The 16,477-nt window shown below is 40.3% G+C and overlaps 1 protein-coding gene across 8 annotated transcripts in view; it reads left to right on the forward strand.

The window, feature by feature from the left end:
- Positions 1–16,477, forward strand: part of SYT16 (synaptotagmin 16) — a 601,801-nt gene that overhangs the window by 357,412 nt on the left and 227,912 nt on the right. For 6 of the 8 annotated variants that reach the window (XM_085626191.1, XM_085626188.1, XM_085626192.1 and 3 more), the window contains exon 3: positions 2,585–3,240. The exons of the other annotated variants lie outside the window; for them this stretch is intronic. In XM_085626191.1, the coding sequence (XP_085482317.1) occupies positions 2,658–3,240 (583 nt within the window). In that variant the 5' untranslated portion in view covers positions 2,585–2,657. The remainder of the gene's footprint in view (positions 1–2,584; positions 3,241–16,477) is intronic. 8 annotated transcript variants of the gene reach the window in all.

The raw sequence follows: 16,477 nt of genomic DNA on the forward strand, positions 1-16,477 counted from the left end.
GCATGGAAATGTTCTCACACTTTTATAGCACTTCTGATCTAGACATGCCGATCATTTCATTGATTGTAGTAGAAATGTGCTTGATGGAGATCAGAACAGCATACTGTTCACCCATTAAACATGCAGTGACTGGAGACGTGTGGCGCAGAGGCCAGGGCAGCTGACTATGGAGAACAGGGCTCACGGTTTGATCCCCGGCGGCAGCTCAGCTTAGCACCATGTGACTCTGGGCAATAGCTCACTTAATTTCCATGACGGCCCCCAGTGCCTTGAGACCCGTAAGGGTGAGTAGTTCACGCTTTACAAATACCGGATTTAGGAGTATTTATTTACTTAGTGAACCGATGGTGGCATGTTTGAATCCCTTCAATAAGGCTGACTCAGCCTTGCATCCTTCCAAAGGACAGTAAATTGGCAATCAATTCGCTTGGTAAAAATAACAACTAGACACAGTGGAAAAAATATGTATTACCGTTGCTTTTACAGATGTCCTCATGCATTAAGCAAAAATAGGCTATTTCTTTCCTTCGAATCAAGAATGTGTTCTCCAAAAAGGGTACTTGTTTCCATGGTTACTGATGTTTTGGTGGAGGCTCGTGGAAAGTACTTTGGGGTGTTCTGACTCAGTTGAAAAAGATTTTATGGTTTATAGTTCTAGTAAATTAGCTAACATCCACTAATTTTAGTCAGTGCTATACTATGTTCTGGTTGTATGGAAATAATTTTACTTCTTTTTTTTGCAGATTTTTATTTTTAGATTTTCTAAATTCACAATAAATACCTGATTTGATGTTGACATGGTCGGGAGAGGCTGACACTACAGTGCTCAGAAGTCCAATTCCAGCTTCCTGTTCACCTAGTGAGCACTGTTACTGCTGTTTGTGAAAGTCGCAATCCTCCAGGCAGAATCCAGCCACGAAGCCATCACCACGATACCTACTGTGGTGGCAGCTTATCTGTAGTGCTGCGGCATTCAGATTCATCCTTACATGAATGGTCACTGGGTCTTGAAGAAACCATACTCAAGATCTGTCTGTCTGTGGTCTTGAATCTGTTGCTCTCGGAATGGTTCACAGTGTAATCAGCTTTGTATATTGTCCATCTTGACGAAGTGGTCCTTGAATCCATGAGCCAGTGAAAAGTAGAGCATCCATCCGATGGCCACTTTAGTGACCCTTATATATAATATTTCTTTCTACAGCTTACATTCTCCCACTATACATCTTAAACCTTCAATGTTACATTGACCTTGGCTTACTTCTAATTGATTCCTCTCCTTTACTTCGTCAGAGTGACCCTCTCCTTACCTACCAACCTCTGCATGCCTACAATTTTGGAGTATAACCTCCTCTCAGTCTCATGTCCGTCTGCCTTAATCTCTTTTATTGTAATTCTGCGATTGACTTTCACCTTATTTCATAGATCACAACCTCTTCTTCTTAAAAACCCTATCCCTACAGCCCAACTATACCTAATCTCCACCAGCCTACTTATCTCACCAACCATTTGCCTGAAACCACATATCTCAACTAATCATCACACCTACCTGGTATTTTTAATCTAACACAAAGAAACTGTAGTAAATGCATGTTTTTTCCCCTTTAGAGCACATGACTAATCCCAATAACCAACGATACCACTGGATTAACCACTATCCTTGGGTACCAGAGTGGCATGCTACTCGCCATAAAGCACCTCAATGCCCCACCAGAGGTAGTAAGCGCTATATAAATACAATTAAGATTATTTTCATAAAAGGAAACAGTGTTAGCAAGTTGGTGCAGCACTGAGTGCACTCCTTCAGTAGCCTTATGCTTTTCACATCTTATTGTGAACTTGTTGAGTGAGGGCTGCTACCTGGTAGCTGCATACATAATCACTTGCACGCAGGGAGGGGAAAAGCAAGTCTGATGTCACGATAACCAGATTATCCAATAGTCAGGCAGATGCTGTGCAAGCCATACTCCTGTACAGTGCGCCTAAGTGGGGCGGCAGACAACTCTGGGCCTTCATGAGATATTGGAAACTAAGACTTACTTGGATACGTATTTTTACTCTTAATTTCCTGAGATGTCCTAATATCGTTTCTCTTCAATTAAAAATACACTGAATTTACTAGAGGAAAAAGTAAAAAGATGGAACCTGCTATGCCTCGTTGAACAATACAGAACTCTTCATACGTTGGAACCATCACTGTAACATTTAGTCTAGAAAAGGTCTACATTAAATGAAGCGGAGTTTCTTCCCTACACCATGCACTTTATCAAAACATTTTTTCAGGGCTGATGCATATGTCTGTCAATTCTACTTAGCTAGAAATATATGGTTGGAAATACATAAAATATTTACAGTGCGATGCAGAGTTTTATTTAGTATTTACAATATTTATCTTGAGTTTATATTTGATTCATGCTAAAAGCACATCATTTTTTCATGAATTCTCTTTTAACTGGTTGTTGGACTTGCATTGTAATGAACTCTGTCTTCATAGTGCCTTCATTTAACTGGGTGATTTCTAGCACGTAATTCTAATGCATATTTTAAAATTAAAGCGCGTTAATTTATCACACTGCTTATTCTGCAGTTGGCAGAGTTATAACTGTGGCATGCTGTCAGATCTGAACACCTGGAAATTGTGATCACATCCCATTCTGGTCATGGTGGTAAACATGGCATCTCAGGACGGCCAGAGTTTCTTCCAGCCGCTGTCCTCCTGGATGTCACGGATGTGCGAAGCTGTTCAACATGCCGGGGACTCAATCTCCACTTCCCTCGGCAACATCAGCAAAAAAGATGGCGAGCCCAGCATGGATGTGAACTCAAATTCAGACATGGATTACCATGGGGATACTCTTGGAAACAAGATTGATGACTTTGATGAAGATGTGGATGATGAGTTTGAAGGATCATTTGGTGCCCAGGACTGTATGATGGAGGATATCCTATCAACACAGTCAAATCACAGCATGATTTCCCAGGATGCTTCACATGACCAAAGCATACATCGGCAAAAGTTGGATGAAAGACAACTTATAGGCAATGAGGACTTAAATGCAGACTTCACAGGTACTGGAGCACCCAGTAGATCTGCGCAAATAAGCTATCAAGCATATGATGACAACCAGCTTGTTGACATGCTTCCAACAATACCAGAGGAGGAGGAACATATCAACAGCCAGATAAGGGAACTCATAAGGGACAATCGCAGTTTGGTGGGATATTCTCTAAACAATATGAATGGTAAGACTACTTCAACAGGTAAGGTAGATGACCTCATGTTTGTGGAGAAATCCACCATGGGTTGTCCTTTTATCTCTCTTTTCCCTTTTTGCATATTCATTGCTGCTTATTGTTTTCCATTTTAAGGTACCTTCAATACCATGTCATAAATTCTGTTAGGCAGAGATGCGCAAAAGGTGGTATAGCACAAGCAGAACTGGAAAAGAGTAACTGTTTGGGCACTTATCTGGGACACTCTTGTAGTTTAAGTTGCTCCACCTGAAAAATAAATAAACATTTTGAATGTCTCTATACTTCCTGCAGTTCTGCATAAATTCTATTGATGTCATACTTGCCTAAGGCATTCTTAATGGAAAACATACATATTGGTTAAAGGAAATACTGAGCTAAGACTACTGAAGTTTGCCAAAACCTTTGACAAAGAAAAAATACACTTTTGCTCATCTCAGCCATTACCATTTAACGAAATACATATTGTTCTACCATTCTTAAATTTAAATTTTGCTATTTTGCATTCATTTGTGCTGATGCTGCAGATTCAATCAATCAAAAGAAGCATGAGAGCAGTGCTTGGATAGGAGAACATTTACTGCCGTATTCTTTTTGCATCAGATCCATTTCTTGGATAAAAAAGGTATTTACAGTGATATAATTTGAAAATAGTAAAGAGTTGAAGACACAACTCTTTAAAGAGCACTAGATATTAACACAGTAACTATCCAATAACTAGCAACCTCTACTGTAACTTTTTGACTGTATGCCTGCCATTGACCCTGTGCAGCTATCCCCTGCCTTTTGACTAAGTTCATGCTATACAAGTACCACATACATAAATGCAACACAGTGGCTTCCACATGACTCATTGGAGCAATGCTTTTGATAATAGAGCCTTAACTTTGTTAACTGATATCATGTTGTTAAGGTGTAATAGGAGTACTTTCGGAACACAAGAAAAATCTAGGGACAGATGTACAGATGTAAGGTGCGGTCACTAAAAGAAAGCATTTTTGTACACCAGCTGTATGGTGTCTTTACCTTCATTTTGCACTGCGACTGATGTACTTCTCAATCACAGCCAAAATGCCCATTCACAAGGAGTCGCAAAAAGCACTACCTCATAACTATAAATATGATCCTTTTGTGGCTCAGTGTGAATGGTTGAGATTGCAGGGAAAGGAGCCCTGTGAGTGACATCCATCTCTGCATTCACATTCACTAAAAGATAAAAACCTTTTTAACGTAGCTACTGCTTCAAAAAAAGTTGGCATTCACTGAATGACATTGGGTGGTGCATACTTTGGTTCCCTGCATGCAGATGGTGGAAGGTATCAGTCATGGAGGGCTTCAGCTTAGTGAATAGCCACCGCCTGCATAGACTGGTTAGTATTGATTCATTGGTAGGGACCGCAATTGTTAAACACTGTGGTAGACCATTGTGACCCAGAAGAAAGAAGCATTGTCCATTCCTTGTCCCAGTGGCATATTTAAATATGACGGGCCCCCTCCGGAATGTCCCACATCTCACAGATACTCATAGGTTAGAATTGAAAGCCTCCTGACTTGTGGTGGCCCCCGTGCTTCAGGGTCTCAGGGACCTGCCTTTCACGCCCTGTCATTCTCCTCACAATTTGAAATCAGTCACAAAGGGAAGTTGTACATTGTGACTTGCTTTTTTGCAGTTGCAAGGCCTTTAATTTAAGGCTATTAGTTTGTAATTTAGTTTTGGCAAAGATGCATTATGAAAATAGCAACGATACGATCCCTGTTTGGGATAAGGAATTTTGATAGTGACACACTCACTTTATAAGTGCTGGGAATATATTGCATCCTTTTTAGGTCTCAGCCTACAAGACAGCACAGCTGTCGGCCATGCTAGAGACATCTTGGGGAGTTCAGAAAGTTGACCTGAGAATGCATTCCACCCATTTCGTGCCATTGGCTTTGTGGTTTGTAACTCACATTTTTTTGCCTTCCATTTGTTGCATTATTTGCTTTAGGCTGTCCAGGCTCAGTTCATCCCTCCCAATCCCAAAGCCCTGTTTACTGTATTCTTCCACAAACTCATTTTCTGTAATAAACAGGCCTTTAAATCTTGTTCTTACCTTATCACATTTGCTGGCTGTTCAAAGACTGAGGTCAAATGTCAAGTTGTGTCTTCGAGTTTAGGCTGACTTCAAAGTGAGAGCATTTACAATGAGCAAATGTTGCAACTCTGCAATGTTAAAACCAAGGCACGGTCTGCTAAATCAAAGATGATATTCAGGATGTGCTGCTCAGATTCAACAATTACAAAAAACAGCAACCACTGATAAAAAGGATGTCTCTTATTAAAGGTGGAGAAACTTTCATTTGGAAATCAACGCCACAAGACTTGTTTTCTATGTGTTCATAGGTGCTCTGCTCCATACAATGTTACATCGTTGCAACATGTTTTACAGAATGGTTTATAAACACATGCATCAGTGTGCTTCATGCCCACTATATGCATTTCTGTGTTTTTTTTATCATTCCACATTATAAATGTTACACAGTGTGCCTCCCAGGCTGAGCTTCATGTTGGCTTTTTCTGTCTACTGCTCATTCACACCCTCCAGTCTTGCTTAACCCCTCGCCCTACACCCCCGTCCGATGGATTTTTTTTCATAATATGCAGCCTGCTTTGGTGCTGTACTTTTGCATTTCCCCGGCACACTTTCCCTTTTTATGTACTGAAACATTTGTCCCAAATGTTAACTTCACAGATACACATCTTATCCCAGTCTTAAACCATCTTAATGCATTTTTAACATTGTTATTCCCTTCATGTCATTCTTCATGAAGGTCTGGGATACTACTGATGTTCACCATTTTTTTTTTGGTTGACATTCGCTCTTCATCCTAACACTTTGCTGACTTACATTCCGCATTTATATTTCTTACTATGAAGTTTCCTTTTTCTTCACCATAGCCCTTCTTTGATGTACATACTTCACTTTCCTGGTGCCAGAAAGGTGTGAAGTTGTACTGGTTCTATGCTATGTTTCGGATGGGTCACTGCGCCATTGTGGCTTCACATTTACTCTCTGTTGAATTGCTAAACAAAATAATATAGTTACTGCAAGTCTCACCTTGTATCCAAAACTGCAAGATGGCACCAAGACTCGTCCTTTCACTAAGAAATTACTTTTAATACAATACATCCAACAGTTCTTTCATACTCACTTCGCACTTCCAGCAACTACATGTTTACCTGTATTGTTCCCGATGTATACTGACACTTTCCAGTTATTTAGGACAGGTGGTGCTATTTCCTCTCTATTTTTTCTTCCTTTAAAATATCAAATTGGCCCACCGTCCTTGTGTCCTTCCTCCACATGAAACCTCCACATCCTTCTTAATTATACACATCCACCGTACCATGTGCCCATTGTTCACTCCTGCACGGATCTTGCTTACCACTGGACAATCATGCGCACAGTAGACACCTTCTCAGCCATATGGAGACCATTTGCTCCTGTGCTAATTTCACATCTCGATTTACAGTTGTGCATGTTTGGTTAATTTATGTTTCTCAACACCTAGGTTTAGTAACTTCTACACCTCTCAGTAAATTGTAATTTATTTAAATTACAAATACACTTCAGTACATACAAATCAGTTAAGCATCAATATTTTATATTTTAACACAGACTCACTATATACATACAGTTATACTAAAACATTAATTACTGGGTACATACATTTACTTACACACTCATTCAATCATACATTTTGTTCCACACAAATTAAAAGAACATTTCACATTTGTAGCCTCTAACATTTACATTATAAAACAGTAGCTTCTACAAACAAAATAATAAACAGGCATATTTAAGGTAAGACCTATTGGCTATGCCAATGCTTGTTTACTTTTAGTTAACACAAGTTGAAAAATAAATTGAGTACTTCAGAAACTAGTTTTTTGAGAGCGATAGAAAAGGAAAAGGAGAGCGCCCTCATAATTGTTTTATTTTGTATACGTCAGTCACAAGTGTTTGTCATTAATCTCATGCTGAACTCCTTCAGCATCTCCAATCATAGTTCATTTTAAGTGATGCACCAGTAGAGCTGTTTTACCCTGAAGAGCGCTACTTCACCAATATGTGGCCTAAAATAAAATAAAAGAACACAATCCTGATGGAGATCATTCAAAGGTTTTAAGGTGTATTCAGTGAAGGAGCAGGCTGAGAAATATGATGTTAAAAAAATAAGTCTTAAATATATTTACACTATATATTTTTACACAAAACAAAACACAAAAAAAGTTTATTTGTAAATACAATTCATATGTTAACAAGCATTGGCATAGCCAATAGGTCTCGCCTTTGGGACCTTATAAGTGTTTACCCATGCAACAGTTGATGTTGTTGCACCAAGGATATTGTGCTGCATAACTAAATACTTATAAGGTCCCAAAGGTGGGACCTATTGGCTATGCCAATGCTTGTTTACTTTATAACAAAAATCTAAGCTGGCCGCCAGTGTCTCTGCATACAACTGGCGGCCATCTTGGAATTTATTTTCATAAAGAAAAACATTCCAAGATGTCAACTCATGCATGCTCACATGCCAGAAGCAATCTTTAAGTTTTTTGTTAAACTTTAATATCAATTTACTGGTCTGAGATGGCCATGGGCCACTTTGGAATATAAAAGTAAAATATAAAGTATGCGTGGGATGCTGCACAAATATACAGAAGTGACCAGTGAGGTAGTCATGTACAGCTGCCGTGCACTTTTCCAAAAGTGGTCAAAATGGCGAGTGGGAGAAAAGTTGGGGCAGAAGATATAGGTTGAGCTGAAGGGAGTGTGGTTCAGAGGGGGTAAAAAGAAATCAAAACGCTCCCATGGAGTGCTGAAAGCAAATAAAAATAATAGTTTCCTCAGGTCAGCAGTGGAAGCTGGGGAAGGATACAACTTCTCCACACAGAAACCATGGTGCCAAAGAAATACTCCTGGGGGGATAACAAAGAAAAATAGGGAGAAAAGCCAGTGAATAAGAAGCAGGAAACTGAGCTAGATAAGAAAGCCATTTAGTCACAAGTATTGGCCTAAACCAAAGCCTTCTCTAATCATATTTTAAAATACTGGATACAATGCTGTCTATGACAGTGCCAAAGCTGTCTACGGAGGAGATCACAAAATGTTCAACCAGTGGGGGCTAATAGAAAAACCTGGACTGAGTAAGTTATCCAGGTGCTCCGATCCGTCTCAGATAGGCAAATAGAAAACATGGCGCCTATGTCACGTGCATACAAAATGTCCGTGGTCACGTCACCCAGGCCTTTTTTTGCTGCCTGTGGCAATTTCGATGCTGTACTGACGTTAGCAGGGCCTCTGGGACTCAAAGCGAGGCCTATTGGCTTTGCCAAGACTTGTTATCTGCCTTGCTTGCTTCTTCCAGTTAGCGCGCTAGGCGCTCCAGCTTACAGCCAATGAGGAGCTTGTATCAACAAAGCGCCGTGATACCAGACTAATGGTACAAGCACAACAAACAAATGCCATTAATAACATAACGTGTTCGGGGAGTTGCCATGGTTTCCTTCCATTGAGTCACGCGGACTCACTCACCTGATAAGAATGATTTGTAACAGATGAATCCAGGACTGGAAACACTGCATCCTGATGCGGTGACGTAGGTGGCAATACTGTACCGTATAACTCTGTCACATAGTAAAATCGCCTAATATACAGCGAACCTCACCTACCGAAGTGTCCTTCTATAGCTTACGCCATACGCTTCTTCATAAAAGTCAAACGACTAGTGTTACATCTTGGAAGAATGAAGGCTGAGTGGGTTGAAAAGGCGATTTTATTGTCGCACACAGACCTCCGGCAGGCGCACAACCGACTTACGTTAATTTCAAAATCACATTTGTTAGGAAAATTTGTTTTGGATGGGGTCCCAGTGGCAGATAAAAAGAGAAAAGTCTTTTTTTCAAATCATACAAACATATAGAGAGCTTAATACAAACTGCCATGTGTCGCTTCTATGCGCTGTGAATAACATAGAAATCCAAACAGGGCAGTTGCTTGACCTGCTTTGTCACAGAGCTTCTGCTGACTCCCACTCGTGGTTCGAAGTCGGAAACAGAAACAAGCGTGGTGTGCGCGCACTGATGGAATGCGAGGTATGCAGCTGGCACTCGGCAGCGCTGCTGCTCGCTCCCGAGGACCCTTGGCCACAGGACACAGAAGGCGGGACATGCACCCACCTTTTGCCAATTGTGTGCTGTCTTTCTTAGAAAGACAGCACGCAAAGCCCAATAGCAAGTGATAAAAAAAGTGTGTTTGGAATTTAAAAGCCCTAACTAAATGTCTCGCAGAGCAGCGCATGCGCGCTGGCTCAGGCGAGACCTAAAAATGAATTGTTTAACAACTAATCGATTAAAACTGCACATACAGTAAAACATTGGGGAATTTGCTTAACTCATATCAGTTTTGTTGAATTTTATTCCAGCAGTGAGGAAATGTATTTTCAACTTTTTCCCCATCCCAATTTTAGATTTTGTTTGTATTTTTAGACGGTTTGTGGAATGCACACTTCACATTTAATTATCTATGGGGAATTTTTCTGTGCACCAGTTTGTTATCTCCTAGTTTGGATTGTATTTCTGAAGCATCCCCACTGATGGGTCTTGGTCAAACCTGAATATTAAGTTGGAGTCAGACTTTAAGAGCTGAGGTAGAGAAGTATTCACCCTTGTAGTGATGGATCATCCCAGAAGAGGTGTTTTCTGGTAGCTTATCTGAAGAACATTTTATAAATACTGGGTAGAGGTGGCAAGTGGTAATTGGTACTTAGTTGCGAAGCCTATTTCGCAGTTGGGTAGCAGCATTTACTATTCTAAGGAGGCCAATAAATCTTTCTGCTGTATTTTACACCTTCTTCCAGAGGCTATGTTTGTTCTCTTGAAGGTGTGGACATACTGCCTCCTATTGCATAACAAATATCACGTGTGGCTAGGTAATATTTATCACCACTGGGTAGTATAAACCAGGAAGAGAAAGAAATATTTCTATCTTCTTCCTGTCTTCCGCTTTGGTGTTAATTTGGTCATTCTGTTTGTTCTCTTATCATTCCTGTCCATCGTTGCAGAGTACTGTGGCCTAGAAACCATATCACTCTGTAACAATGTGCACCCTTTACCAGGGATGGGGACTTTCACTTCTCTTCATCTGAAGGCAGCTGGATCTGGAGTGACATCCACACCCACAAAGGATCTCTAGGAAACCCCTCATGTCATTGTCTCCACCTCTGGCATTAATTCTAGAAATGTGCTTCCTACTATTACCGGTGGAAGGAAGCTTATCACATAGGCATGGGACATTCCCATATGTCTATAAAACTCCTAACACTCCTCTTCCCCTTGGAGAACAGACACCCAGTGGAATTCTCAACTTTGTGAATTATATTCCAATGAAACAGTCCATAAGATACTACTGACATTTATGTAATGGGCGGTTGTAATTTCTTGATAATCCTGATGACAGTCCACCACCCTTTCTGAAACCTGGCCCAAAGTGTTTGCTCATTGGTGGTTAGAATTGGTTAGCTAGTAGAAAGAAACTTACAATCGAAGTTTCACCATCCTGGTGCATTGCTCCTGTTCAACATTTGCGTTCTCTGTGATTTTGCAACCTGAGGCAGAGATGTGTTTGTGGCTATGTCTTGTGGATTATGCCTGAACAAGAACATGGTTCATGTGTTCTTACTTCTCTGAAAACCATTGGAGAATTATGGGTACAATAAATATGACCCTGCCATTCAATCACCCACTTTGGGAATCAGGGAACATGCTAAATGGCATGGGATACATGTGGGTAACCAGGAAGGATACTGTAGATGGAAATGAGGAACAAGATTTGGAATCAATGTAGTTAGAATGTAGAGCTGCACTGGCAAAGTGCTGTCAGAAAAATGACATGTGCCTTGCTATCTTGCCAAGAGTGGAAAAAGAAAAGTAGGCAGCTGGTAGACAGAATCAGCACCCCCTCTAAGGAGAAACCTAAGCACGTCAAAAGCGGTGCCTCCTCCTACACAGATTATGCAGAGGAGCATTCTGTAAAGTTGAAACATTTGGAAGATGTCTCAGTTGACAACAATGTGTTTGGCAGTTTTTGCTTCACTTTCATGATCATATTGAGATCCCTGAACCATGACCTCTGTATTTGACCATTCAATCTAAATCTGCATAGACCAGCTGTGTTTCCATTAAATTCAGACTCATTACACTGATATGAAATGATTTCCTCTGCCACATGCACATACGTAAATCTGAATATTATTAACATAACAGGAGTGTATGGTCGAACCAAGGGCTGTGGGCCCGCTTAATACTTGTGATCACAAAAATGTTGAGGAAAACAGATGACTGTCAGGAACATGGATATTTCCTAGAGGGAAATGTGGTACATTTTTAACTAAAGGGCTCAGTCTGGATAGTGGCACACAATTGTAAAGATAGAATCTGAACTGCTACTTCAGCGTGCATCTAAAGTCAGCGACCTGTTGAATTCTACATAGCCGTCTTTGGTGCATGATGATCCACAGGCTGCTGACATATGCCAAACTGTGAGCAACAATAGTGATATTTCCCGTAGCAGGATGGGAGTTACACAGAATGACAAATCTGAAAAAAGGCTTCTTCATAAGGGATGTGAGGACAGGTGATCTCTCTTGGAATAGTAACAGTGCATAGGAAGTAGCTAATAAACAGTGAGCATATAAAAACAACTACATTGAAGCTGCCTTAGACTGATGATAAATGATCACACATGCGGGATTAACTTTATGTATAACAATATACTTGTGCGTAGAAAGTGTATACTGGCTTGCATAGAAGAGTCAAATAAAAGAGTCTCCATGCTGCTTCACCTCCCTTCTCACTCACTTTATTTTAGTTGGTCATTTGGATCTTTGCATACAAATAGTTAGAACACTTGTTAGAGCACCAGACGTGCAAAACAGGGTTGGAAGGCATGAGGGTGTTTGGGGAGCCAAATGCCCCAAAACCCTGAATGTGGGGAATATGAAAAAGCTGCTGGGTGTGACTGTGGTAGCAAGAGGAACCCTCCACTTAAATATGCAAAAGTTTTGTTAATGTTCAGTTCTTTATGACCATGTCCTGACATCGTCCCAGCCATTTTGTGTAATGCCCTGGTTTTTATTTAAAGATTGGTGGATTTGGTCTCAGGCCTAAAGATAGGCTAAGTGCCCTTTGTGCGAGAGCAGGGGAAAGGTGGGGCAAGATGAGGGTGACCCTGCCACTAACAAATATTTATCCAGGGTTTGGTGTTACATTCATGTTCCTAGAGCCTTTTGGATTGACTTTTGTAGGCTGTGAGTTTTTCTTAATGTGCAAGTGTCTGTGAGGCTGCTTTTTGACCTCTTGATAACTCCTTTGAGGTTGTGTAGGTGTTGCGATTTTTGAGCTTTCGTTTTTGGGAACTACCATGAGGAACGCCATGACTTTCTGAGTAGATTTTGGGAAGTGGTCTCTCAGAAGGAGTGATAGAGACCTGAAGTGGTCTTCAGATTAAATTAGCCTTAACATTTTCTTCAGGAAGGTCATCCTGCTTTTAGACTACCATCCCCCTTGGAGGACATTGTGTGCAATGTTTTTGATTAATTAAACAATTGCGACAGCATTTGGCTGATAGGTCATGTCTGTTTCTTCGCCAGTGAGATTCCAATAGGTTGAGTCTTCCCAAAGCAAAGTTTCTGTGATCATCAATGGCTTGCAAAATATGCTTGCTGTTGTGGATGTAGCTCGTAGACCTCAAATCATGAGATGCTTTTAACCAGATCCAAGTTCTCCTGCCTCTACCAGTGACTGAGTATTATGTATTTCATTTAAAGGATTGTTGTGTGGCACTACTGGATTCAGGAATGTCTTTTTCTTGGATCACCTGGTCTTTCTTAGCAGTTTTGTTGTAGGGAGTTGATGAATTCTTCCCAGCATAGATTGATCAGGTGAGTTGAGCATTGTTTGCTACATTCAGGCACATAACCCATAACCCTTGTATAGCACTGGAGTTCAACAGGGGTGTATGCACAGTCAGCTTCAAAGGCTTCTGGTGGGGCTGGTTGAGGTGTCTGGAGCAGGGATTTCCAGTTCCTGTGAGGCTCCCACAAGTTTCTCTCCATAGCTGATCATCGCTCAACACCTAGGGCCATATGTAGGAAGCCCAATACCGGTCGGTAACGGCCGATTTTCGGTAAAAATCACGTTACCGACCGGTATTCAGGCTTTTGGTATGTAGGGGGACATTTCAGGATTCGGTAATTTACCGAATCGGTAAAATTACCGATTCGGTAATTTTACCGATTTGGTAAATACCGAATCCTGAAATGAGATGTAGGGGGAGTGTGTGGGTTTAGTGTGGATTCGTTATTTACCACCAACTAAAAGTTGGTGGTAAATGACGAATGTCTTAGAAAAACATTATTTGCCCCTTAGATGTGTGCAATGTGGCAGACATACATGCCCTTAGGGCATGTATGTGTGCCACATGTGCACACATGCAGGAATCAGGGGTGCAACAGGGTGTCACTGTGACACCCTGCCACCCTTGATTGTGCTCCCCCCATTACCGAATCGGTATTTACCGATTTGGTAATGGTAACTGGCTTCCCATTGATTCCTATGGGCCTCCTGGCCCATAGGAATCAATGGGAAGCCAGTTACCATTACCGAATCGGTAAATACTGATTCTTAATTACCGACCAATACCGAATCAGTAATTTTTACCGACTAATTACCTACATAGCATTTACCACTTCATAAATACCGAATCGGTAAAATTCGGTATTTATGAAGTGGTAAATGGTAGGCTACCTACATAAGGCCCCAAATGTGGTGATCAATTTTGCTTACTTTATGTTTGATCCATAATACATAAGAGCTTTTTAAGCAGATGATGTCATTGGCAATTGCTTCCGCCTTCCCACAGGACTTTTCTAGGTGGGATTTCTAAGAGGTTGAGGCACAAAAATTTATGTTAGGGTAAGTAGATTTCCGCACTCTTCCATTGGCTCTCCTCCACATAAAATTAATGGACCTTGATTTCTTTAATTGAGAACCCTATACATAGTATGATCTTGAGCTTTCTGTATGTAGAAACAGTTGCCTGAGAGCATTTGAGATATGCACCAGAAGCAATGAGTCATCGATGTAGAGTTGAGGGACTGAGATGTTTTAGATTTTTGGTGTGTCTGCACTGATTTTCAGGAGCTCCTCAGATAGATCATTTATGCATATGTTGACAAAGAAGGTGGTTAGCATGCAGCCTTCTTTGGTTTTACTCCAGTTTTAATGGGGAATTTTGAGGTCAGCTCACCATTCGATCTGAATGTCCCCTGGCAGAGGTGTTTGTGTATCGTTTATTGAGTAGTGACCTCCAGAGTAGATTCAGAGATCTTTTTGCCATTTTTGACCATAGTCTGTTCAAGTCAAAGTGCTCACACGCAGATGACAAATCTAAGATAGCTGCGTATGAGCATCCTCTTTTCTCTTTTGAATATTTTGACACCAGATTTTTAGAAAGAAGACCCGGTCATTGGTTGAAAGGCCAGATTTAATTCACCGTGGTACATGGTCATGATGCCTCCATCTTCCCATTCCTGGACGTTTTACAGGATTGTGTTGTGAAGATCTTACCTTCTGTGTCTATTAGGTTAATGGATCTGCACGATTTTGGGTCTGATGTCTTAGATTTCTTATATATCACAATTAAGATGCTATTGAGCAACGAATCTGGGAGGATGTACGTTTTAAAGAACTGGTGAACACGGCCATGCAGTATTTTCACCCACCAGTTAGTGTGGCATTTGGAATGTTAATTCTGGAGGAGTTTAGGCCCAGTGCTATTTCATTTCTCAAGCTGAAGATTACCTCCTCGATTTTGTTATGAGGAAACCAGTGTTTTTATTTGAATCTCTTCGAGGAAATTAACCAGCTAATAAAACATCTTCAAAACCTTTACTAATTTTAGTTAACTTAATCAAACTCGCAAAACATTTCAGTGTGTTTGAAAAACATACAAATATAATCATTTTGATTTTTGTTGATTTCCCGTTTTTGCTTGAGAATTCATTTTCTGTTTACTTTACACTCTGCCAAGTCCCCACCTTTGTGATTTTCCATAGCTAATGTACCATATTCTCCTTAATGGTTGAAGATCTTAAGATACCTTGCTACAAAGCAAGAGACGTTCTGAATGACATTTTGTTTCCATGGTAACATGCCTGTCCACTTATTGAACGGATGGTTGTCAATAGCAATGCAACTAAGTAAATAGACCCACTTCATTTGGCAGCCAATGGCGACTAAGCGGCATGCAATAGAGTGCTGTGTCCGCTGCTATCCTGGAAGCTCTGTGATTTGCCCCCGCATTTGTGATGTCTTTGTCAATGTATGTCCAGTTATAGATTAAAATGTTTGAAATATATTTTTTATGAAGCACTGTTGAAGTCTATAGTCTTCCTTAAAAAGGTGTTACCTCTAGATACACCCATGTGCCCAATTTTTTATCACAAAGAAATGTAAGTGCTGAATGGAAATTATGCATTTTTGCCCCATTGTTTTCAAGCTTTTTAATATCCAAATGGGTACTTTTGAGAATACCACACTAGTGTTATCCTCCAAGATTTCAACAAATGGAGTATTAGCAACAGGCAGAGACACATTAAAATGATGCTTGTTCGACAGCCAAATGGAACATTGATGACTTTAAATAAAAGCTACTTAAATGTTGACTTGTAGACTGGCTGTTGCAAATGATTCGTGCAAGGGGTGGTCTATTTTGGTGACTATTCTTAACTACTTCTTGGTAGCTTGTTAAAATTACAATGCAAATGTAGATTTAAATTAACTTATATCAGGGCAAACATTTAAAAACATTCAGTTTAATGTGTATTTGAATGACAAATAGGTGTTTTTAACAGTACTAACTTGGTTATTTAGACTTATGTGCTAGATTCAAGCATAATCCTCTGATGCAGTAAAGCTGAACTTGTAACGTGCAATTGTACCTTATATTGCTGATTTTCAACACTTAAATGGGTAATTATATTACGTATATAACATATCTGCAATCACTTTGGCGATTTTGGGTGTGGGATTACAATGAATTTTCTACTGTTGTATCAGTGCACAGTGTTCAGTTCTGTAACCCAGTAGTTCAACAATTGTGATAATATTGAATTGGCTCTAAAT

The sequence above is a fragment of the Triturus cristatus genome, chromosome 9, assembly GCF_964204655.1.
Source record: "Triturus cristatus chromosome 9, aTriCri1.1, whole genome shotgun sequence".
Classification (NCBI taxonomy): domain Eukaryota; kingdom Metazoa; phylum Chordata; class Amphibia; order Caudata; family Salamandridae; genus Triturus; species Triturus cristatus.